Here is a 24,752-nt window from a genome sequence, read left to right as displayed (position 1 = left end):
AGGATGCTTCGAGAGAAAAATTCTTCGGGTGATTTTTGGTCCCGTACGCATAGATGGAGAATGGAGGAGAAGATATAACGACGAACTGTACGGGCTATACAGCGACACTGACCTAGTAAGCAGAATTAAAGTCCAACGGCTTAGATAGCTAGGTCATGTAGAGCGGATGAACATCAACGCTCCAGCCAGGAAGGTCTTCGAATCCAATCCCGAGGAACGGCGCGGCGCAGTAGAGGAATACCGCGACTCAGGTGGCGCACCCAGGTGGGAGAGGACCTCAACCAACTTGGCGTGTGAAACTGGAGACAGCTAGCTAGGGACCGGGCTGGCTGGAGACGCATGTTGTTTGAGGCCCAGGTCCGCCATGGACTGTAGCGCCACCTTAAGTAAGTATTTTTGCACCGATTAGACCATAATAATCATGTTTTCGAGACGTACGTATGTAAATTAGATCTAAAATCTTAGAGTAGGTCCTAAAATACCAAAGTTCAAAATCAAATTTAAATTTCAAGAGATAATTGAAATAGGAAGGGATTTCTCGAGACTTCAAGGGATGTTTTTGAATTTTAACGTACCTACTTCTTTAAATTTCAAAGCTTATCTTGAAATATCCAATTATAGTAAATCTTGAAATATCATTGGAAGTCTGAAAATTTTCCTCGGTAAGTTTTTAACTATGTTTTTCCTTTAATTTCTATTTTAGTATTCTGGTCACTTTTGTACTGTTATAATTTTATTTTCAGCTTTTCCAATACGACAAATTCACTTCACTAAGGGTTGCTGCACACTGTTATGGGAGTTTATCACGGAATTTTGTAGCCGATATTATTGTAATAGATTAAGTAAATTAAAATAAAAACATATTTTTTTAAGTTTTGAAATATATCTTTTTAGTTTTCTTCTTGCTGGAAAAAGTTTTATAGATAAAAAGGTAGATTTAAGCTTTTTTCGAATCAGTCTAATAAACCTACGTGTATATACATATGTATATACATTATGTATGTATGTTATATACAAAATAAAATGTTGAAACATACATATATAACTTGAAGATAAAAACGTCAATTTTCACACGCTTATACTTTCTATAAAAAAACCAATGATATATAATAATATTCTCACATGTTCCTATAAGCTGAGTTATAAAATATTATAGGACAGAATAAAAACATAAACTTTAGAAGTGTTAAACACTTTGTCAAATCGAAATCTGAAACCTCACTGATGACTGAACATCACTTAACAAAATAAACTTATATATTCGGTAACAGCTACTACGACGGAACGTGACAAATTGTAAAAAGTGTTTGCATTCTTTAGTCTTGTATACTTAAACCACAATCGATTAAAAAATTATTTGTTCTTACTTCTGACCAGAATTGCATTTAAATTATAAAAAAAAAGTATTGCGTTAACAAAACAAAAAATAAAACACAATTGATCGTTTTACCTAGACATGCGTCATTTGGAAGACTTAGTTTTTGCAACCAAGTGAAACTATGCATTCTCTGTCTGGTTATCGGTAAAGTCGGTTTTGAATTGTCGCTAGTTCTTGGTTCTTCTATTAACTGTCAACACTTGATGGAAACACCAATATCGCCTCTATGGCCTTCGTGGCGTCTTGTCTATACAATATGTGCGTTCTTTATAATGGTGGCTCAGCAGTGCATGAACAATGCCCCTAATTTTGCTATTTTGTGCATGATAAAACCCAGTGAAGTAGTAGATTTAAAAGGATATTTATTTATAACGGTTTCTATAAATATTGTAACCATTGCAGAATCGGACTTCAGTGATTAATATAATTCGATTACACGATAATTGTTCATATGCCTTGAATAATGCCGAGGATATGGTGCAGGATGACATTCCAGCAAGTTTGAAATAAAAAAGTGACGTCTAATGAACATGTTTAAGATCGGTGTACTTTGTTTTTATATTTATAGCATGGTGAATTGGAATGGACTAAGCACTGGGAATGGTTGTTTCTAAGCAGCTATTTTTATGGATACATGGTTGTGCAGCCGGTAGCCGGTCGTTTAGCTGACAAATTTGGTGGAAAGTTATTCCTATTGACAGGATTAATTGGGCAAGCTGTTATGTTTATGCTTATTCCAGTTATGGCACGGACTTTTTATTGGCTAGCAGTTGCAACAAGGACCTTGCAGGGATTTCTCGCTGTGAGTTGGAGTTTTTAATTATATTTAAACGTGATAGTTTTCTTTTTGTTTCTGAGTTCTCCAATCGCGTAACTTGCTGTGCTAGGGCGTGCCACACTAGGTTTTAGAGTTTTTGAAAAGTCATGTGAACTTATTTGATGAATGAAAACTAATTATATTATGGTTTTAAGTAAATCATGATTCCTAAACGAGATGTCGACTCTTAAAATGTTGACAATGATCTTTAATTACACTCAATGTGTTAACATCTACTTGATTTTTTTTATTATAGTCTCGTAAATTTGATTTTTAATGGAACTATACAATTTTGTATGGTATTAAAGCGAAATTTCTGACCATGCTTTTTTAATGGCTGCGTTTAATGACTTTTTGTCTTCGAATTGCCTCCCTGACTCGTATACTTTACGTAAGAGAAGTCCCCACAGATAGATAGATAGATAGATATAATTTTTTATTTCTTATAAATTCATAATTACAAAATAATAATATATATATAAAATGTAATAAATCATATAAATAAGAAAAATGGTGACATTCTGTATCGAATATACAAGGTATATTGAATAGTGTTGAATGCCACATCAAAAAAAAAAAAGCAATACAAAAATTGAAAATAAATTAATGGGTGGGGTGACCCTCTGTAAAAATTACAAGTATTAAAAAATAGCTAGTAAATTAATCAAAAAAAAAGAAAAAGATATGAAATTTAAACAAGTTACATACTTCAAAAATCAATCAATAAATTCATTATTATTAGCCTACATATTTTTAAAATGCAAAGAAAAGATGCAAGAAGGAACAAAAAAAAAATAAGAAATATTTAAACAATACAGTAGAATCTCGAAAAGATGAACAGATATGAAACAGGCCCCGTTCATCTTTTCGAATTGTTCATCTTTCCAAGCATTGAGAGTTATTTTAAGAAAAATATATAGCTTTACATAAAAACATTGCATCTAACAAAATAACAATTCATTTTATCTTTAAAAAACATAAAAGCATAACAAAAATAAAAAAGTTGTTCATAGGAGTTAAACAAAACGGACTTATTTAGACCTTTTTCTTAAAAAACTGCTCTATAGTAGACTGTCGCCCGGAAGAAAGAAGTCTCGCTATTGCTTTCTCTCGTAAATTTCTTAAGCTTAAAAGTGTCGATACATCGGCCTCACATTGCTCTGCAAACTTCAGGCTGGTGTCGATAGCTGAAATGGCCTCTGCTGGTTTAATTGCTTCTATAACCTCGACTACACTATCTTCTGAGAAAAGTTCTTCTTCATCAGAAGGCAGTTGAACTACATCTTCATTCCATTCTCTTATATCGTTAGAGGAACATGGAACCTTTAAATAAATTTAAATGTTGACAGTTGTTTCAATAAATACAAAATTATTGACTTACGTCAGGAAAAACTTCTTGTAGCATACTGAGTGCTGTGGTTGAAACCTGGTTTATTTCCTCCAGTTGCATTCTTTGTTGTAGTACAGCAAGAGGGACATCTTCGACCTCGTCACTAGAAACAGCTTCATATGCAAACAGTTCATGCCAACACTTTTCAATAACTTCCGGTGTAAGTTTGTCCCAAGCTCCTTGAAGGCATGTCAGAGCGTCACGTAAATTAAATTTTTTCAACATCTCGCCCTTTAGAGATAACATCTGACAAAAGGCTTGTTCGGTAGTGCAACTTTGTGAGCCTTATTACATTTTGATCCATTGGTTGAATAAGTGGTGTTGCATTTGGAGGCATGAACATTGTCCGAATGCAGCCATTATCGCTTTGAAGTTCATTTTCAGGTGGATGACTTGGGGTATTATCAAGAATAAGCAATGCCTTTTCTGAAAGGTTATTATTCTTCATAAACTCCCGTACCTTTAAAAAAAATCTAAGATCGCAAACTTAGTTTTTAAATCATAACTAGTACCTGTGGAACAAATTCTGAATGAAACCAGTTTTTAAAAATTTCTTTTGTCATCCATGCAGTCTTTGAGTTGGTGTATGTCATTGGAGGCCTAAAATTCTTGAAGCACCTGGGATTTTTTGCCTTTTCAATGGTCAGAAGTTTTTACTTGTGCTCACCAGTGCTGTTCGTGCATACCAAAAATGTAAAGCGATCTTTTGCAATTTTTCGTCCGGGAGCTGATCTTTCACCAGAGTGGACAAATGTTTTGCTTGGGATCATTCTCCAAAATAGGCCACTTTCATCGGCATTATACAATTGTTGTCGGCTGATACCGAAGTCGGCCATAGTCTTCTTTAATTTCTGTTTAAAGGGCAGGACAGCGTCTTTATCAGAGCTCAGTTTTTCTCCACTGATTGCTAGAAGCCGAACTCCAAATGTAGCTTTGAAATTATTAATCCATCCATCACTCGCGTTAAATGAATTTGCCTTCTTGAAAATAGCGTGCAATTTTTTGGCCTTGGTTTTCATCATTATCCCTGACACGGGAACATGTCGGTCTCGTAGCTTCAGGAACCATCTATATAAAGCCGCTTCCATTTTCGGCATTTCTGATTTTTGCAATGTTTCGCGTTTTTCCGCTCCAGAAATTGATGTTTTACACACTCTCGGAGTGATTGCCTTACCTTTTTTTTTATTCCAACAATTGTGGATATAGCGATTCCATATTTTGTTGCAATGCTTCGATAAGATATTCCATTTTTTATGTCATCTAACACAGCAAACTTTTGTTTGAGGTTTAAAAACTTAACTCTACCTTTCACGGGAGGCATCTTTCCTCTTCAAAATTCATTTGAATTTACACAAATTGTGAGCAAACCACGCCCAAAAAAACCGTTACCAAAATTTAATACAGTTACTAAACAATGTGACGACGAAATAAAGGGTGAGAAGTAGAAAAAAAATCGTATAAAAAATAAAGCGTTCATCTTTTCGAGTACCCAGATTTCAACCCGTTCATCTTTTGGAAAACTGCAATGGTGAGGAAAAAAGCGTTCATCTTTCCGAACTGTTCATGTTATAGAACCGTTCATGTTTTCGAGATTCTACTGTATATACAAAAAAAAAAACTCAATTAAACCAGAGTGCCAGAAATGAATGACTCAAAATTTGAATAATTGAAACCAAAAAGCCAAATTTTCAAATGTTTTATAAACAAACCAAGTGATGAAATTACTCTTATAGATTGAGGAAGCTTGTTAAATAAATGAAAAGAGAAAATAGAATAAAAGTTACGAAATGCAGTAGTTCGAAAAAAAGGTACCGTGTACATGTTCAAAGAGTTTCCACGCAAACCGTTGATTAGATATTAATCGAAAATTACGATTAGCAGACTTCATAAAGAAAGTTTTAAGAACCTTAAAACAATACAAATGGCGCACAGGTAGAATTTTTAGGTCACAAAATAAAGGAAAACTCGGTTGTCTACTCGCCTTGCGACAAATTTTTCTTAAGACGTATTTTTGCAAGACTAACAAGGGTTGAATTTTGTTTAGGTATGCACCACCCCAACAAGCAATTCCATATTGCAGCTTGGACTGAAAAATTCCATAATATTCGATAATTGTTTTTAAAAGATCGGTTGAAACGATACTACGCAAATAATAGAAGTGTCTAAGTGTGCATCGAAGATACTGTCTCAAATTATTCGTATGATTTAAAAAATTCATTCTGGAATCAATAGTGAGCCCTAAATATTTAAATTCATCAACTTTTTCGATCAAAAAGCACTTAGAGCTACAGCTTATATTGTCAAAATAAGTCAAAAAAAAAAATGGGGTGGCGCAACAGTCCGTTGTGAACCAGGGCCTAGTGATTTACAACTCTCAACCATTCCTGTGTGCGAGTACTGTTGTCAGGAATGGAAGGGACCTACAATTTTAGGCCGAATCCGAATGGCTAGTTTGAGAAAGCACTTTTTCATGACAATAATTACTCTTGAAGGATTTGTCAATTCCTCGCAAGAGGTAGTACCCGCGAAAATTATTTTTTTAAATTAAGGTGGCACAGGCAGGGATTGAACCCAAGACCCCTTGCATGACAGTCCAACGCACTAACCATTATGCCACGGGTACTACTGTCAAAATAAGTAGGAAAACAATTACCATGCACACAGTTCCAACTCGGTAGCTTATATTTTTGACATTCTGGAGCATGAAAATATGTGTTTACTTCCAAGTTTTGTAAAGAAGCCAAACTAAAAAGCATTATTTTAGTTTTGGAACTCATAACCAAATTATGTTCCTTAAACCAAATTCTCAATAATTCAAGATCATGGTTTATATCGGAAAACAGATTCAATCTACTGTTAGAGCCATATGAAAAACCAACATCATCTGCAAATGCAGTTGGTATACCCCGAAAATCAAGTGCAAAGAGTGAATTGATGTAAATCAGAAACAAAATCGGCCCCAAAACAGAACCTTGCGGTACACCTAAGTTAAGGAACTTAATTTCACTCCTAATCTCGTCCATTCTGCGACCTATTCCCAAGATATGACCTAAAAAAGTTGAGCATAAAGCCACGAAAGCCGGCCTATTCCAATTTTCTCAACAGGTAGTTGTGGTTAACCATATCAAAGGCTTTGGTAATATCGATAAATAAACCAGCTGTATATTTTTTCTTGTCAAGATTTGACATTATTTGATCGCAAAATTGTAAAAGTGCATCTTCTGTCGATTTTTCTTTTTGAAACCCAAATTGGAAAGGATTAAAAAACTTTGTTTTAGCTAGATAATTTAATATTCTAGACTTAACAAGTTTCTCAAAAATTTTGCTGAAAACTGAAAGAAGAGAAATAGGCCTATAATTGCTTATATCACGAGCAGAACCTTTTTTAAAAAGTGGTACGACATCAGCACATTAAAGGTCAGTTGGAAAACCCCCAGCAAAACTGCATCGGTTAAAGATATAAGCTAAGACGTCTACCACATGAAACCTAATATTCTTAAGAATTATATTAGAAATACCATCAGCTCCGCAAGAATGAGAATTTTTTAAACTACCAATAGCCTTAAGTATTTCAAAAGGAGTTATGGGCTCAAAAACAAAATTGTTAATTTGCAATGGTTCAACACATCTGCATACAGGCCCACAAAGAGTACAATTAGGATGAGAGGGGCATGGTTGCAAACTGCTGGCAATATTAGAAAAAAAAACTATTGAAGGCATTAGCAATAGCGAGCTTTTAGGTTCTTTTGAAACAGAAGGTTTATTTAAAATGGTGTTAATGATTTTCCATTCGTCTTTAAGATTACCTTTTGCAGAGTTGAATTGGCAACGATAATAATTATCCCGGCAAATTGGAATTTCTTTTTTAAGTTCGGAACAAAGTTTCTTATATTTTCTTTTAAGAGTTAAATTGTTAGGGTACTTATAGCACCTTATTCTTAACTTATTGTTACCTCTAACTTTATTGATTAAACAATTTGAAATCCAAGGTTTAAGTTTTTTAACTGAATTTTTCGATTGCAACAACAGGGAGCAACTAAGAATGTGATTTGTAAGCGTATTAATAAAGATAGACGATGAAGTATCATCACAAGAAAAAACGTTTTCCCAAAGCTCATATACAGTGGCTCCAAGCCAAACTCGGACACCTTCGAAATTTTTAGACTTAAGGAAAATGATGCAGCAATAATAAAAAGTTGATAAAAAAAACAATATTATATTCAAATAGCTCTATATTTCACAGTTGTAAATTAAAATAAAAAAGAGGCTGGGATGCGACCCACACTGATAACTTCCCATCCCGTCTGTCGATTTGTCTTGCTTAAAAGTTTGTCTATACGTACTCGTATCAGTTTTTACCAAATTTGCGTACTATTTTTTGTAGATTTTATTTTTTATGAAAAAACCGACATTGAATATTGAAAACAATATTTTCTGTAAAATAAATAAGTTTGAAGCCAATATCTAAAATTTTTGAAAAGATATTTGAGTCGAAAATCAATTTTTACCAACTTTTGTTAAATTTTTTTAGGTTTTTAATTTTTTGTACAAAAACTATCAATTCGATTTTTTTCAAAATTTTACTGAATGTTAACAACAATATTTTTTGAAAGATAAAAGTAGATAAAAGACAGTATCTACAATTTTTGAAAAGATATTTGAGTCGAAAATCAATTTTTTCCAACTTTTATACATTTTTTTAGGTTTTTATTTTTTGTAAAAAAACTGTCAATTCGATTTTTGTCAAACTTTGTCCTAATGTTGAAAACAATATTTCTTATAAGATAAAATTAGTTTGAAGCCAATATTTCAAAGTTTTGAAAAGATATTTGAGTCGAAAATCAATTTTTACCAAATTTTATTAATTTTTTTCGGTTTTTAATTTTTTGTAAAAAAAACTGTCAATTCGATTTTTTTCCAAATTTTATAGAATGTTGAAAACAATATTTGTTATAAGATAAAATAAGTTTCAAGCCTAAATTTCAAGTTTTTGAAAAGATATTTGAATCGATATTCAATTTTTACTAACTTTGAGTAATGTTTTTTTTAGATTTTTATTTTTTATAAAAAAAACTGTCAATTCGATTTTTTACAAAATTTTATCATATTTCAAAAACATTAAGCTCCGTTGCTCAAAATTGTTTTGGAGATGAAATTATATTTTAGTCGTTAAATTTTGGAGGTTTTTCAGTTTTTTTGATTTATAAAAAAAACCGTTAGATAGATTTTTTTTTTTTAAATATAATTTTTTGAGATCACGTTACAGTTTATTATATAAAATTTAATTCAAGTCTCTAGCGTTTTTGGTTCGTAAGATATTTAGGGTTAACCAAAATGTTTACCTTTTTTTTAAACTGCTATGGTAAAAAAACCACCCACGGACGTACGAACGTACGTACACACGCACGCACAGACATCTTTCTAAAAATCTTTTATTTCGACTCTATTGACCTTGAAACGTCGAGAAATGTCAAAATTTTCAATTTGACAAATCGGACCCATTACAATAACTTCCTATGGGAAGTTAAAAATATAAGGAAATTCATTTATTTTAAAATATTAAACCCAAAACAAAATAACATTAGAAACTTCAATGCGCAAGCAAAACTCGGACAGCCAGGACAAACGCTTGAAGTGTTGGGTTTTCGGAAGATTTAATACTTTGTGTGCAGTCCTTTATTTTTAAGAACCATTTTAAGTCTAGAAGGGAGTGATTGAACTAGCATTGTACAAAATGTTGGTTCAATTTTATTCCACTCTTCTAGAAGAATCCTTTTTAGGTCAGTTTTGTTAGAAATAACGTGTTTTCTTATATTTTTGTTGAGATGTTCCCACAGGTTCTCAATGGGATTTATGTCGGGACTTTGAGGTGGAGTTTCCATGACGTGGGGACAGTTATACAAAAGCCAGGATCGAACCCAATAAGCTTTGTGTTTAGGATCATTATCTTGATAGAATTTCCAGCGATCACTGAGGCCAAGCTTTTGGACAGATAATGGTAAATTAAGCTTCAAGATGTCCAAATAAACATGTTGATTCATTATTCCGTCTATAAAATGTAAAGCACCAGGCCTAACGCAGAAAAGGATCCCCAAACCATCACCGATCCACCGCCATGTTTAACAGTAGGTTTTAAATTCTTCGAAACCAGCTCTTCGTTAGTTCTTCTCCACACATATGGCTTGCCATCAGAACCAAAAATATTAAATTTGCTTTCGTCTGTGAATAAAACATCTTTCCAGAACGAAAAATCCTTATTTTGATAATCTTTAGCGAATTGTAGTCTTTTCATTTTATTTTGTTTGCTAATTAGGGGCTTTTGCCTAGCTCTTCTTCCATTCAATTCCGCTTTACGAAGAACATTCCTAATTGTCGATGGGCTCGCATGTTTTCCCAGTTCTTTTTCCGCAATGTCAGCGAGTTTTGGCGCGCTCAAAAATGGATTAATTTTTACTTTTCTTACCAAAAACCGTTTATCCGCCTAGTTAAAAATTTTATTATGTGCTGTTTTTGGTTTATTTTCAATAGTTTTGGTTGTACGAAAACGTTTTATGATATCCTGAACGGTGGAATGACTTCTATCAACGATTTTCACAATATCTCGCACAGATTTTCCATCTTTTGAATGTTTTATAATCAATTCTCTAACTTCGAAAATAGTTTGGCCTCTTTGTTTTCCCATTTAGAGTTTTATAATTATACAACCGTAACTTTACTTTACTGACCGGAAGTTACCATTAAACAATTTAAGGAACACGTGTAATGAAGTTGGCAACGATTCAAATATAAAATAATGAAGATTTCAAGCAATGCTGCCAACTGTCCGAGTTTTGCTTGCGCATTGCAATTTCTGGTGTAGTTGTGTTTTGGGTTTAATTTTATCACAATAGTGAATTTCTTTATTATTTTTTTTTTTTTTTATAATTGTGGAACGTAGTGTTATTTGAATATCACTGTTTTTTTGTCCAACTTCGTCTGATTGATTAATTATTTGCCTACAATTTGTTATTTCGAAGGTGTCCGAGTTTGGCTTGGAGTCACTGTAAGAGAGCATTTTTAAGCATGTAAAAATCTATTTTCGTAAAATTATTATAAGCTTGGGAGTCCCTACAACTTTTAGTTATAGCATTATTTAGTAAAAGGGCTGTCATAGAGTGATCAGTGATCATTAAATTAAGCACACTACTTGCGCAGTCATAAATGTTGATATTATTAAAGCGCCCATAAATATGATCTAAGCAGCTACCTGATTCACATCTTGTGGGCTCATTAATAAAGGACACTAGACCATGCGATGCCAATAAGGCCAAATAACTCGAAACGACTTCATTATTATCCAAAATATTAAGATTAAAGTCCCCTAAAATAATTACATTTTTTGAGTTTTCCTTTTCTAAGAGACCAGACAATTCATTATAAAACAACGAAATATTAAATGAATGTAGTCTATAAACGCATAAGAACACATAAATATCACGATTAACTTCAATGGAAACCCTTAAAACATCTGCAGATCCAAAAACTACACAAGTAAAGTCAATTATTTTGTAATCATCTTTCACAAAGCAACCAACACCACCTGAAGCGTAATTTTCGTAAAGCCAGGCAAAAAATAATCACCTTGTTCAAAACTAAACGGTGATTTTTTAAGAGCTTGAGAACTTTTTAAAAAAAAAAACGCATAAAATTTGCAAAATCTCATCGATTCTTTATTTGAAACGTTAGATTGGTCCATGACATTTACTTTTTGAAGATAATTTCATTTAAATGTTGACCGCGGCTGCGTCTTAGGTGGTCCATTCGGAAATTCCAATTTTGGGTAACTTTTTCGAGCATTTCGGCCGGAATAGCCCGAATTTCTTCGGAAATGTTGTCTTCCAAAGCTGTAATAGTTGCTGGCTTATTTGTGTAGACTTTAGACTTGACGTAGCCCCACAAAAAATAGTCTATAGGCGTCAAATCGCATGATCTTGGTGGCCAACTTACCGGTCCATTCCTTGAGATGAATTGTTCTCCGAAGTTTTCCTTCAAAATGGCCATAGAATCACGAGCTGTGTGGCATGTAGCGCCATCTTGTTGAACCCACATGTCAACCAAGTTCAGTTCTTCCATTTTTGGCAACAAAAAGTTTGTAAGCATTGAACGATAGCGATCGCCATTCACCGTAACGTTGCGTCCAACAGCATCTTTGAAAAAATACGGTCCAATGATTCCACCAGCGTACAAACCACACCAAACAGTGCATTTTTCGCGATGCATGGGCAGTTCTTGAACGGCTTCTGGTTGCTCTTCACTCCAAATGCGGCAATTTTGCTTATTTACGTAGCCATTCAACCAGAAATGAGCCTCATCGCTAAAACAAAATTTGTCGATAAAAAAGCGGATTTTCTGCCAACTTTTCTAGGGCCCATTCACTGAAAATTCGACGTTGTGGCAGATCGTTCGGCTTCAGTTCTTGCACGAGCTGTATTTTATACGGTTTTACACCAAGATCTTTGCGTAAAATCTTCCATGTGGTCGAATAACACAAACCCAATTGCTGCGAACGGCGACGAATCGACATTTCACGGTCTTCAGCAACACTCTCAGAAACAGACGCAATATTCTCTTCTGTACGCACTGTACGCATTCGTGTGGTTGGTTTAATGTCCAATAAAGTAAACTGAGTGCGAAACTTGGTCACAATCGCATTAATTGTTTGCTCACTTGGTCGATTATGTAGACCATAAATCGGACGTAAAGCGCGAAACACATTTCGAACCGAACACTGATTTTGGTAATAAAATTCAATGATTTGCAAGCGTTGCTCGTTAGTAAGTCAATTCATGATGGAATGTCAAAGCATACTGAGCATCTTTCTCTTTGACACCATGTCTGAAATCCCGCGTGATCTGTCAAATACTAATGCATGAAAATCCTAACCGCCGAAATTCTCGAAAAAGTTACCCAAAATTGGACTTTCCGAATGAAACACCTAAGACGCAGCCGCGGTCAACATTTAAATGAAATTATCTTCAAAAAGTAAATGTCAGGAACCAATCTAACGTTTCAAATAAAGAATCGATGAGATTTTGCAAATTTTATGCGTTTTTTTTTTTATAGTTCTCAAGCTCTTAAAAAATCACCGTTTATATGAGTTCAATAATGGTCTTACTTACTTAGTCTAATTTATGGTAAATAGCCACCAAGTGGTCGGCAAAAGTTAAATTTTTAAGTCTAGGAGAAATTTACCTCGTGGCTTACAAAAATGGCGAAACTGTAATCCACTCGTACCAACATTCAATCAAACCAAAAAAAGGATGTAATTATTAAAATGTTGAATTATAGTTTGTTTGATGATTGAATGTTGGTATGAACAGATTGTAGCTCCATCTTACACTCGGTTGGAGTAACTACAATTATTTTTTAGGATGTGTACACATCAACAAGGGAAATATGGGGCCACACCAGCGTATCCACATTTTGACTCTCAATCCACTGCCCTACTGTCCTGGCTGTATGGATAGGGGCATCATCATGTTGGAATGTCCACGATATTGGTCCAAACAGGTCAGGCATTTTGTTTAGCACACCTTTATAAGAATTTGCATTCATTTGGACAATTGGAACTCCAAGGCTCCGTAGAAGGAAATAGCTCTGGGTCACCACACCCTAACGCTGCCTATGCAGCCGTCAAGGCCTTCTAAATTTAACTTTTTCTTATCCGGAAAAATCACTTGTTGCCACTTTGAATTATAAGACATGTATTTCTTGCAGAATTGTAGACGAATTTCTTTCCTAGATTCGTTAAGTGGTATTTTTTTCTGATTTGTTTTTCTTTTTAAATGAGAATAACGCGTTTTACCGTAGTTTAACTGCAATTGACACCTGTTTTTATTTTTGGCGTAATTATGAGAATTAGAAGCTGCTCTAATAATAGCACGTCTATCAGCCGAGAGCCATTGATGTGGCCGTATGAGTTCCTCCTTTTACGTTTTTTCCATAATTTTGGATATTTCGCAAGTAACTGCTTACCAAATGTTGACTTCTTTTAATTTTCTTCGATATGAGTCGTTGGCTTAGGTCTGATTCCCGTAAAGCTTTTATTTTGCCTTTTTCTTCCCGGCTTAAAGATTTTCCGCAACCCATTTTCACCGTTAATAGGAAAAACACACTTAAAGCACTATTCACATGAGCACGACCAACGACCAACGAATGAACGAATATTCGTCGATTTTGACGTTTCTTTCACATGAGAGTTTTTAATTTGTCGCGAATAAAACCACAGCCGAACACCATTCACCACCGAAACCAAAACAAGAATGATTTTTAGGTTAAGTACGCGCGATTATTTTATTCGCGGTACTTAACCTTCTTATTTTGGTTTCGGTGGTGAATGGTGTTCGGCTGTGGCTTCATTCGCGACGAATTAAAAACTCTCATGTGAAAGAAACGTCAAAATCGACGAATATTCGTTCATTCGTTGGTCGTGCTCATGTGAATAGTACTTTACTTTATTGACGGATAAAATTTCGATTACAATTAACACGCAACTCAACGCAAACTGCATTTTTTATTGTGGAACCTATTCAGATGAGCCAAAAAAAAAGCTTGTTTTTATGAATACATTTAGTCTAACTACCGTGGGAGAATAACGGTAATCTTTAAGAAAGTTTTGTTTCTCCCAAAACAAGCACATAATGATGCTCTTTCATTAAATATATACAAAAGATTTGTCATTGCAATACATATGAAGAGATGCCAACGGTGAAGTGAAAATATGTGTGAACCTATTTAGATGAGCGGAAGTTCATGTATATATTATGTACTGTAGCTTTTGCGACTAATAGGCCGTTTCGTCAGAGCGAAGGCTCCTCTGGCCCTGGTCAGAGCAGCATTTATATGTCTGTCAAAATATAAATACTGATCTAACCAGATACCGAGGTACTTCACTACACTTTTGCTCGCTAATGGCTGCCCGTGAAGATCAACGATAACCATCTTGCGCCAATTCTTGCACGTATCCCTCGTGGCCCTATCCAACGGAGTCCGGAACAGAATTGTCTCCGACTTGTGGACATTTATTTTCAGTTTCCACTCGTCGCAATATCGCTGAATCTTGTCAAAATCACGCTGCAAGAGAATTCTAATAACCTCAACCCTTCGGCCGGTCCTGTACGCAATTAGATCGTCGGCGTACGCAATTGCCTTTGTAAGACTACCTATCAGATCGCTGGTGTAAATGCTGAAGAGAATCGGCGAATTCACCACTCCCTGTTGAAGACCATTTTAAATTTAGAATTTGGTGGTAGAAGTTACATTGCCACTTTTGACAACAAACTTTCTACCGTTAAGCATATCATAAAGTATATACAACAATGGCTTGCTTATGGCAAGTCTGCTCAGTTTTTGGGTAAAGACCCTCTAACCATACGGTGTCAAAGGCCTTTTCCAAATCAACCAGAACAGCACCTGTGCATTGTTTCGAAAACTTTGCTGATGCTCGGAAGAAGACTTATCCACCGAAGATTTGATGGGTTGGAGTTGTCCTTTCCCTTTTTCGGGAGAGGATGAACCACAGCGGTCTTCCAATGCATTGGATAATATGCATTATTCAGCGCATTGTTGAAGAGTGTGGTGTAAATGTCAATTGCTTCCATCGGTAAATGTCTTAGTACAACGTTGGATATACCATCGACACCTGCTGACTTTTTCTTTTTTATTGAGTTGAAGATGAGCTGAAGCTCAACCTTCGTCACTAACAAGGGACTTGCTCCCGTTTGCTCGGCGATTATGGCATATGCCAAGGAATCGTCATTGAAGCGCATCAGTCAACAGTACAACGCACTAACCATCATGCCACGTCTACTACGGGTTTTTTCATAACCGCAGCAATTAAAAGAAATTACTTAAAAAATAATTCACGAACAAATAACAAATAATATATTAAAACGTGATAATAAACAAGTACTTTTTTTGAAAAAAAAAACAATTTACGGTTCTTTTCTATAAATCAAAAAACTGACAAAAAATAATTGTCACCTCGAACGAACGAAAAAACGAACACAAAACGGTTAAATCTTTGAAATAATTGTATGCAACGAAGAGTAACGTTTTTGACATCTGGTAAAATTTTAAGAAAACCGAATTTAAACTACATTCCGTATTTTTTTTATAAAAACCTAACAGTCAATTTAAACAAAAATTAAAATCTACAAAAAAATAGTACGTAAGTGCCACTAAAATTGGTTTTGGAATCAAACTATTTTATTATATTCAAAATATTGTTGGTAATTTTTAATGTTTTTAGAATAATTCACTGACAACTTTTTTAACAAAACACGAAAGTCTACAAAAAATTTAAGCAAGATAAATCGGCAGACAGGATGGGAAGTTATCAGTGTGGGTCGCATCCCAGCCTCTTTTTTTTAGATCACAATTTGTTGACATTATGTCAGGAGATCGAATATTATTGCTTAATAAAATTAATATAAAATTATTTTAAAAATACGTTTATGGTTATTTTTTCATCTTTAAGCTCTTTGGCCAGCATCATAATATTAATGGTATTAAAATTAAGTCTGCCTTTCGTTTTAATCAAAATTAATTCAAAAAAATGTCCACTTAGCAGAAGCTGAGCTGTGAGAAAATAACATCAAGTTGTTAACGAACTTACCTAAATTTCGAAAACAATATTCATTCCAACCGTTTTTATGATAACCGACCTTTTCCCAAAATTCTGACATGTCCATTTTATCTGTAAGATTATGATCTTGAGATATGATGATTTTGAGATGTTGAGCCATCTGTCAATAAATTGTGAAATGAATAAATTCAGCGTGTGCATTATAGCAGAATCACAAACACTCTTCAGCTTCGGCATCACCTGACGTTACCGAGTTAGGAATTCAATGCATGCTATCACAATGGAGCTTCGACCTCATGTTTCGTTTGACAATCGTAAGGAAAAGAACGTAATGTAACGTAATGTGACTCCAAACGGAAGCTTTTGTTCAATTATGGCTGAATCACAAACACGCTTCAGCTTTGGCTTCGTCTGCGTTACGATAGGCCTGCTTTGAGGTTGCTTTGAATGACATTTCTATTATTTCATCCCTCCAAAGCGAATATTTTGTTTATTGACATTTTTTTACAGCTGTTGAGCTGTCAGACAAAGCAAATGTTCAGATAATTGAACTAGAGGGCGTTTTTCTTTTTTAGTTCAGAGCAGAGCTCGAACTGTCAAAAAATAATTGTGTTTCTTTTTGAGCTCTGAGCGTTCAGAGCTTCAAATTCGTGTTTCTTTTTTAGTTCTGAACATGTTCAGAGCGCGCTCTGTGAGCTCAGAATAAAATAACAGAGTAAACGGAGTAAAATGCTGAGCACAAACAATTTGATATCTGAAAGCCGGGAAATAAAAAAAAAATCATCATCAAAACAATAAAAATGGCGGAAGAGGCTGGTTGCTCTGGTGTAGAAGGTAAGATAATTTCGGAAAAACTAATTACATATAGCATTTTTATGAATCAAATTTATTTCAGGCGTCAAATGGACCAACGATATGACTGTTTTTCTGATTAATTTGATTAAGGAGAATTTTGAACGCCTTCAAACTAACATAAAAAAAACTATATGACAGTTTAGTGCTCAAGTTGTTTCATAATTAAATCAGAGAGCTCTGAACATACTCTGCTCAGAACTCTACTCTACTCTACTCTGTTCGCTCAGAGTATGCTCAGAGCTCAGCTCTGAACTAAAAAAGAAAAACGCCCAGAGCTTCCGTTTGGAGTCACATTACGTTACATTACGTTCTTTTCCTTACGATTGTCAAACGAAACGTGAGGTCGGAGCTCCATTGTGATAGCATGCATTGAATTCCTATGGTTGAACTCATAAACGTCAGGCGAAGCCGAAGCTGAAGCGTGTATGTGTTTCAGCCATTATCTAAACGTTTGCTTTGTCTGACAGCTCAACAGCTTTAAGAAAATGTCAACAAACAAAATATTTGCTCTTGTGGAGTTATTTTGTTTTCAATTTCTTAAAAAAAGAGACCGAATGGAATAAGAAATGACCATGCGACGAAGTTATGTGTGAGGTCGTGGAAGCAGTGAAACGTCAAAATTTGTGTTCACTAACTTTGTAGCCAACATTTTTACACTAAGTTGGAGCAGGAAATTCAATTCATTTATAAGTTGCATTTGGCCAATCAAAATGACACAAGCTTAGTAATAATGTCACCCACTCTTGTGTCTAATAGGTTGGAACGTAGATGTTTTGACAGCCAGAAGTGAACTTCTAACGGCAGGGCATGATAAACTCATCAAGTTGCTATCTACTGGCGCAAAAGCGTTACCGTCCCCGAATGCTATTATCCAGGGTGGCACTTGCATTAAGGAGACTGAAAAACATTTAATTCTAGGTACATGCACCATAGACCATCTCTTGTGAATTGATTATGGTTACGTATTTGACGTTACCAAAATGCTTGAAAATGTTTTTGCTTTCCTTGACGATATACGTAAGAAGTAGTTATCCAATTTTTATCTGTAATTTATAAGAACCTTTAATTATCCAGGAATCGAGTACAATTTTTTACACTTTAACCTACATGAGCTTTAAGAATGATAACCGGCCGTTGTTTTATTTTAATAAACAATGCTGTAGTGAAATAACTGCTTTAACTCATTACTCCACTCCTTAAACAGATCAACCAAATTTCCGTACTTCTAGAAATACTCGTAACTTATATCTTGAAACCATTTAAAGGCGTTCTTTAAAGTATAGAGATTCTTTTTTAAGCCGTACTACACGAATGTACAATGCTTTACCCGGTTTCAATATTGTCACCATTACTATTATGCGCGTTTATCTTCTTTCTAATTATTTCACAATTAGTCGAAATGGAAAATAATTTTTAGTAAATATTTATTTTTACAGGGCTTTGCAGTTCCATCTATTTACCAACTTTATACAGTCTGGGCTCATCCCACGGAAAGAGCAGCTTTGATGTCCTTTGCCTATGGTGGCTATGCTGCTGGTTCCTTGCTGGTATTTCCCATTACTAGTTTACTGTGCCAAACTGGATGGACAATGGTTTTCTACGTTATCGGTAAAAGAGTGACATAATTTTAAATCGTAACCTATAATATTTTTGCGTTTTATTGAAGGTGGATTGGCTCTTGTTTTGGGAATAACTTGCAACATTCTAATTCACAGCAGTCTCGATGAACATCCATGGATTTCAACAAGAGAAATAGATTACCTTAGAGGAGGCAGCGACAATAATAAGATGGTAAGACATTTAAATTACTTACCTTACAAAGAATAAATACAAAAACCATTTTCCAATTCTAAGGTTCCAACTATTCCATGGAGGCAAATGATTACGTCGTGCCCTATTCTCACTTTTATAATCACGCATATTTGCCACAGTTACGGGCTCATAGTGCTGAACTTATGTCTGCCCAGGTATCTAAGGGATACTATGCATTTTAGCTTGAAGGAGGTAAGGTTGGTATACTAAAGTCAAATCGAACAAGAGTTACATTTTATTTCTTGCATCTTAGAACGGGTACTACTCATCAGTCTTATACATTGGTTCAATAACTTCCAGAGTCATTGTGATGCTTCTTTTTAGTAAGCTCTATAGAAAATCCAGGTTAAGTCTGACAGTATTTCGAAGGATAGTCTACTGCGGAGGTATTGTTGAAATTAATGAAGATTAAATTCGTCTACAATAACAACTTTTTTCCTTAAAGGAAACCTAGTGACAGCTTTGGTGATTCTTCTGATTACTTTTCTGACGTGCGAGCAACGTATGCTAATTGTTCTCCTCATCTTTGTTGCCGGAGCCTCAATTGATGTCTCCTTTACTGGAGCATATTGGATAAGTTGCATTGATATGGCTCCAGCTTTTGCGGGACTTTTAACCGGAATATCGAATTCAGCAGCAACTTTGAGCGGAATTATAGCGCCACTTGCAATATCAAGTGTTGTCACAGAGGTCAGTTTCTTTTATTCTTGAATCCTTTAAATCTTAAATGGGTTTATAAATTCTAATTTTTCTAGGGCAGTAAAGCAGAATGGAATTATTTGTATTACTCAATGGCAGTCTCCTATGTTTTCAGTATGTTAGTCTATGGAAATTTTGGAAGCTCAGAAAAACAAAAATGGGGTGATTTTATTTGTAAGACAAGTAAACCTGATGGGGAAGCGCCTGCTGTCAAAAAGTACTAAGCAATTAGGTTATTATATTGTTAAATATAACGTAAGTTTAGGAGTTGGGCAAAGTTAAGGTTGGAACTACCACAACAAATTAATTGAACAAAAAATATACAATATATAGTTTTGAAAGTCCATCGCATTTTTCGTTTTTATATGCTATAATATTTTATGGAAAGTCGCGACTGTCAATGCAGTTCAAAAGTAAGTGAGTAAAAGTTGAAATAAATACATATTTTTATTAATATTAATATGATTTCGTTTGGTTCTTGGTTCTCATGGATATTCAAACATTTTAAACAACTTATAGTAGAAGTTTAACTGCTTTCCTTATCCATGAAAAAAGCACCCTTTTGAATTCATATTCAAATTATAATTCATGGAAACCTATTGTACACAATTATGCATATTTTTGAATTAATTCTTTGGCTCTAAGCCCTTTTTTCGAGTCTTACGTTCGTATGTCTGACTTGCGATGAAAAATCGAACGCTTAAGTTAAATTAAAACAATTAAATTTATTTAAAAAGAGTCACAATCAGTTTTAAGTTTAAATTATAAAACATTGAAATTGATAAAATTCAATACAAAAAATTAATAATTTCTAATGCCCAATTTCACAGTGGAAGTTTAAACTTAAGATCAGATCAATCTGAACTTAAGTTTAAATTTGAAGTTCAACTCCTCTAGTTTCACAGTGTGCTCTGAACTTCAGTTCAATTGAACGTAGTTTAATTAAATTGTATGAAAAGAGTTTGGTAGCATTGTAAGTCATGTGACGTAATGTAAGCAATACGTAGCTGTTCATCGTTTTTTCTTTCTCTCTCTGAAGCGAGGAACATGGGAAACAGCAACAGATATTTTGTATTTTGTTGACAATCGGGGAAAATTTGTATTGCTTTAAAGATTTCTGTGAGCTTAAACGAAAAAATAGAAATGAAAAACATTGTGAAAATTAATAGCAACAACTTTTCATTAGAAGATATAGATTTGCTGATGGAGTTGATTATGAAAAACAAACACATCATTGAAAACAAAAAAATTTATCGAGTTCATTGGACAGAAAAAACAGCGGTATGGGAGTCCATTGCAAACGAATTTAATTCGAAGAATGGCTCCCATTACCGATCATCGGATGCGTTGAAGACAAAATATGAAAATTTAAAAAAAAGAAAATTTAGCTTCCGAAAAGCGAAAGCTTTACCAATCAGGTGGTGGTCCTCAGGAAACATAAATACAGATGTGTTAGACAAGACGACCTTCTTGGTGACCAGGCCCAAGGACTAACATCAGTTTATGACAGTAACATTTCAAAACCAAAAAGTTAGTTTTTAAACAAGCATTTTGTGTAAATGTAAATTAATTGCTTTAATTTAATTAAGATGCTTCTGAAAATGAAAAACATGAAGAACCTCTGATTGAGCTGCCCAGCGGAAGGTTAATAAAAGCTTGGTTTCAGCAGATATTGAATGGTTTGTGCAAATTAAAAATTTTTAAATTTTATCATTACACAATAATATTATATTTTTTCTTACCTTTTAGTTGCATTTTCAAGTTGGGATCGGATTTGCTCCAAAACAATGTAGGCTGAATTCTTCGACATTCGTAATCTGTCGAAGAATTCCATATCGTCCCTAAAAGTTGAACTGAGGTTAAACGACAGAATACTGGCGCTTAACTTAACCTACAGAATGAACTCAGTTCAAGGTTTAAACGAAAGTGTGAAACCGAATAAATTGTTGAACTGAAGTTTAAACCAAACCCGAAGTTTAAACTTCTACTGTGAAACTGGGGGTAAGAGTTGCAAAACTAAAGTTTTTTTCAGCCCTATTCTGTATTCACGTGGATCGTATATTCGATTCCCTTTCACACTGCCTTTGCATTCTACTATCCGTCTATCTATCGGGTGAACTACATTATCCCAAACCAATTTGACATTCAAATAAATAGCTGTTCATATAAAGGTCTTGGGAATGTTGGATAAATTGTTTTGATTCATACAAAAATTAAGTTTAATCAATCCACCTAAAGAGAATAATTTGTGTAATTTTTGGAAATGCATTGTATTTGACTTTTAATTTCAATTGTAAGCAGAGGAATAAGAAAATCCTCAAACAGAGAGCTTTAGGGAAATGTTAAAAAGTGTCTTCCTTTCCCAAAAAATGTTAATATTCTTTTATTTATAAAACAAATTTTCGAAATTTAGCAATAAATTAGTTTTCACTTACATTTTGCTTACAAAAATTAACAAACCAGACATCAAATGAAAAATCCACTGCATTTTATATGCGGATCTAAATTGTATGCTTTCACGTGAATAGAAGAATACCGCGCAGTATTACCGACGTTACCGACATACACAGATTCACTTCGAATGAATAACAGAATAATGATTAGCGAAAATTAAAGTAAAATTCCCCCCGATGAATAGCAGAATAGGCCTGTTTGTGTCATCGTGGTGCAACTTCTTAGGCGGACATTTTGAAATTAGTCCAAAAATTTAAGCTGCTAGTTATGTGAAAAATTAAAAAAATTATTCATTGTTTAACAACCGATGAGAATACCTGCTATATCCGTAGTGTTGATACAAAAACCCAGGTTTGACGATTGCTCGTTGATCTTTGGTTGTAGATATTTCAAAATTAAAATGTTTTTTTTTTATTACGGTGTGTTGTTTAATAATTAATAGTTTTTATGGCAAAAAATGCAAGATATTGCATGAGCAAAACGTGGAATTTGTAATTTGGCTAATATCGTTTGAATATCTCCTATGTTTGTTTTTTGTTTGTATTATTAAAATGAAACCTCTTGTTGAAACACCCTGTGTAAGGGCATTTCTTACTACTTGGCACTACAGTCCAGGGTGGACCTGAGCCTTAACCAACATGAGTCTCCAGCCAGCCCGGTCCCTAGCTAGCTGTCTCCAGTTTTGCATGCCAAGTTGGTTGAGATCTTCCACAACCTGCTTGTGCCACCGGATACTCTTACTCTACTGCACCGTGTGCCGTCCCTCGGGATTGGATTCGGAGACCTTTCGGGCTTGAGCGTTAATGTTCATTCGATCCACATGACCCAGCTATTTAAGTGGTTAGACTTTAATTCTGTTTACCAGGTCAGTGACGTTGTACAGCCCATACAGTTCGTGGTTGTATCTTCTCCTTACTTTCCATCTATGCGTACGGGACCAAAAATCACCCGAATTATTTTTCTCTCGAAGCATTCCAAGACGCTCTCAGCTTTCTTTGACAGGTCCAGGCCTCAGCCCCATAAATGAGAACCGGATTATAAGTGTCTTATAGATGGGTGATTTTACATGCTCGAGAGAGGACTTTACTTCTCAATTGCCTTCTAAGTCCAAAGAAGCAGCGATTTGCAAGAGTTATTCCTCGTTTGATTTCAGCGCTTGTGTCGTTATCTTAGTTTAAAGCGATATCCAGGTAGATAAAGTCCTTAACTAATTCAAAGTTAAAGCTGTCCATGGTGACGTTTTGTCCAAGACGTCGTCGTTCATATACTTGATCTTGCCCTAATTGACCACTGAAACCATCTTCTTCGCTTCCTTTGCAGTCCTCAAAAACGCTCTACGGAAATCACACTTTAATCTTCCAATTATGTCAATATCATCAGTGCATCCGAGTAGTTGGATGGACCTTCGGAAGATATTGTCTCTTGTGTTTAAAAAATGAAATTTAAAAAAACCTTTAAACTTATGTTTAGTAAATATAAAAAATCTATTCTTGCCTTAATTTTGAGACACCTTTTATGTGAAAATTCTAATGTTATCAAAAATTTAACGTATTGCGTGTATTTAGAAAAACAATTTGAGTTAATATTTGACAAGTTGTAACCCAACAACTAAATTCCATATCTAAACTAAGCATAAGCTTTGCCATAATAATATCCCCTTTTAACAGTTCTCCTGTGAGTAAAAAACCCATTTGAATATAGTGACATGGGAATTCCTAATTTACTCACTATACACCACATACCGTAATATTGCAGTCTGTTACATTTTTATACCTGTTAAATTTGTCTTCCTTTATGTGTCCCTTATGAAAAATTATTTCTCATACATATGAGCTATTTTAAGAATGCAATTAATTCACAAAGTACATACAACATACAAGTATGTACATACCTTTAGATATTTAATAAAGTATCTATCCTTATAAACATAAATAAATATATACAAGCTTTACCTACGTTAACATTGACAGCAGTTATCCATTCATCAAAAGCGAAAGTTTCAATGTTTGTTTCATGTGTGAATTCTATATTTTACCTTTTAATAGACAGGGTAAGCTTAATAAAACTAGAATAAAATATGTTTTGTTTTTATCGCGTGTAAATACAGGAAGAATATCGCAGCATTTGGCATATTGGACACATAAAATGTTGCCCTCATCCTTCAAACTATACGAGTATATACCACCACCAGTTTAGGGCCAGTTGTTTAGTAGTGGGTTCAATAATTTAGCCGTGGGCTGGGGCGTATTATGGATTTAGGGAGGTTCAACAAAGTTTGTTTCTATTTTAAACCAAAATTGAAACTCATTTAATCCACCGAATACATGAAATTTGAACTTTTGTTGAACCAAAGTTCAAATAATGATCGGCATGATTGCTCAACTTAAGGCTATACTTAGACCAAGCTAAAAGTTGAAAAATTGATAAACACAATCCTGAAAATCTCAAAGCATACTCGTATTCCAGCAATGCATTCTTCATTTTTAAAACTAATTGCATAAGACTTCCTGAGTTCAAATATTTTCAATCCTATTCAAATGAAAATCCATAAAATAAATTGTACTAGAGGTGGATAAAAATGTTAATTGGTTGTTTAATGATGCGATAGTTAAAGTAATTTACGGGAAGAGTTCAATTAAAATTTAGATAGGTAGGTAAGGTATATACCTTCTTCCAAATAACATTTGGTAAAGTATAGGAACCTGTAGAAGAAGAACAATTT

At 34.3% G+C, this 24,752-nt stretch overlaps 2 protein-coding genes across 2 annotated transcripts in view; both read left to right on the top strand.

Annotated features, from left to right (window-relative positions):
* The window catches only part of LOC129939506 (Golgi SNAP receptor complex member 1), a 261,115-nt gene that overhangs the window by 222,316 nt on the left and 14,047 nt on the right, over positions 1–24,752 (top strand). The gene's annotated exons all lie outside the window — the stretch shown is intronic.
* Positions 1,232–19,936, top strand: LOC129939500 (putative inorganic phosphate cotransporter). Its single transcript, XM_056047533.1, has 9 exons — positions 1,232–1,719; positions 1,781–1,873; positions 1,947–2,180; positions 18,502–18,673; positions 18,732–18,856; positions 18,920–19,069; positions 19,131–19,263; positions 19,323–19,567; positions 19,633–19,936. The coding sequence occupies exons 1-9, from the start codon at positions 1,582–1,584 to the stop codon at positions 19,798–19,800; spliced, it is 1,458 nt and encodes a 485-aa protein (XP_055903508.1). The 5' UTR covers positions 1,232–1,581; the 3' UTR covers positions 19,801–19,936.

The sequence above is a fragment of the Eupeodes corollae genome, chromosome 1, assembly GCF_945859685.1.
Source record: "Eupeodes corollae chromosome 1, idEupCoro1.1, whole genome shotgun sequence".
NCBI lineage: Eukaryota > Metazoa > Arthropoda > Insecta > Diptera > Syrphidae > Eupeodes > Eupeodes corollae.
This window is presented reverse-complemented; position numbering and strand designations above follow the sequence as displayed.

Excerpts from the sequence above, each read along its gene's own strand:
- LOC129939500 (XM_056047533.1), top strand. The coding sequence starts at position 1,582 with ATGGAAACACCAATATCGCCTCTATGGCCTTCGTGGCGTCTTGTCTAT. Across the intron at positions 1,720-1,780 it reads GCATGATAAAACCCAGTGAA|AATCGGACTTCAGTGATTAA; the intron begins GTAGTAGATTTA and ends TAACCATTGCAG. Across the intron at positions 19,568-19,632 it reads TATCAAGTGTTGTCACAGAG|GGCAGTAAAGCAGAATGGAA; the intron begins GTCAGTTTCTTT and ends TAATTTTTCTAG.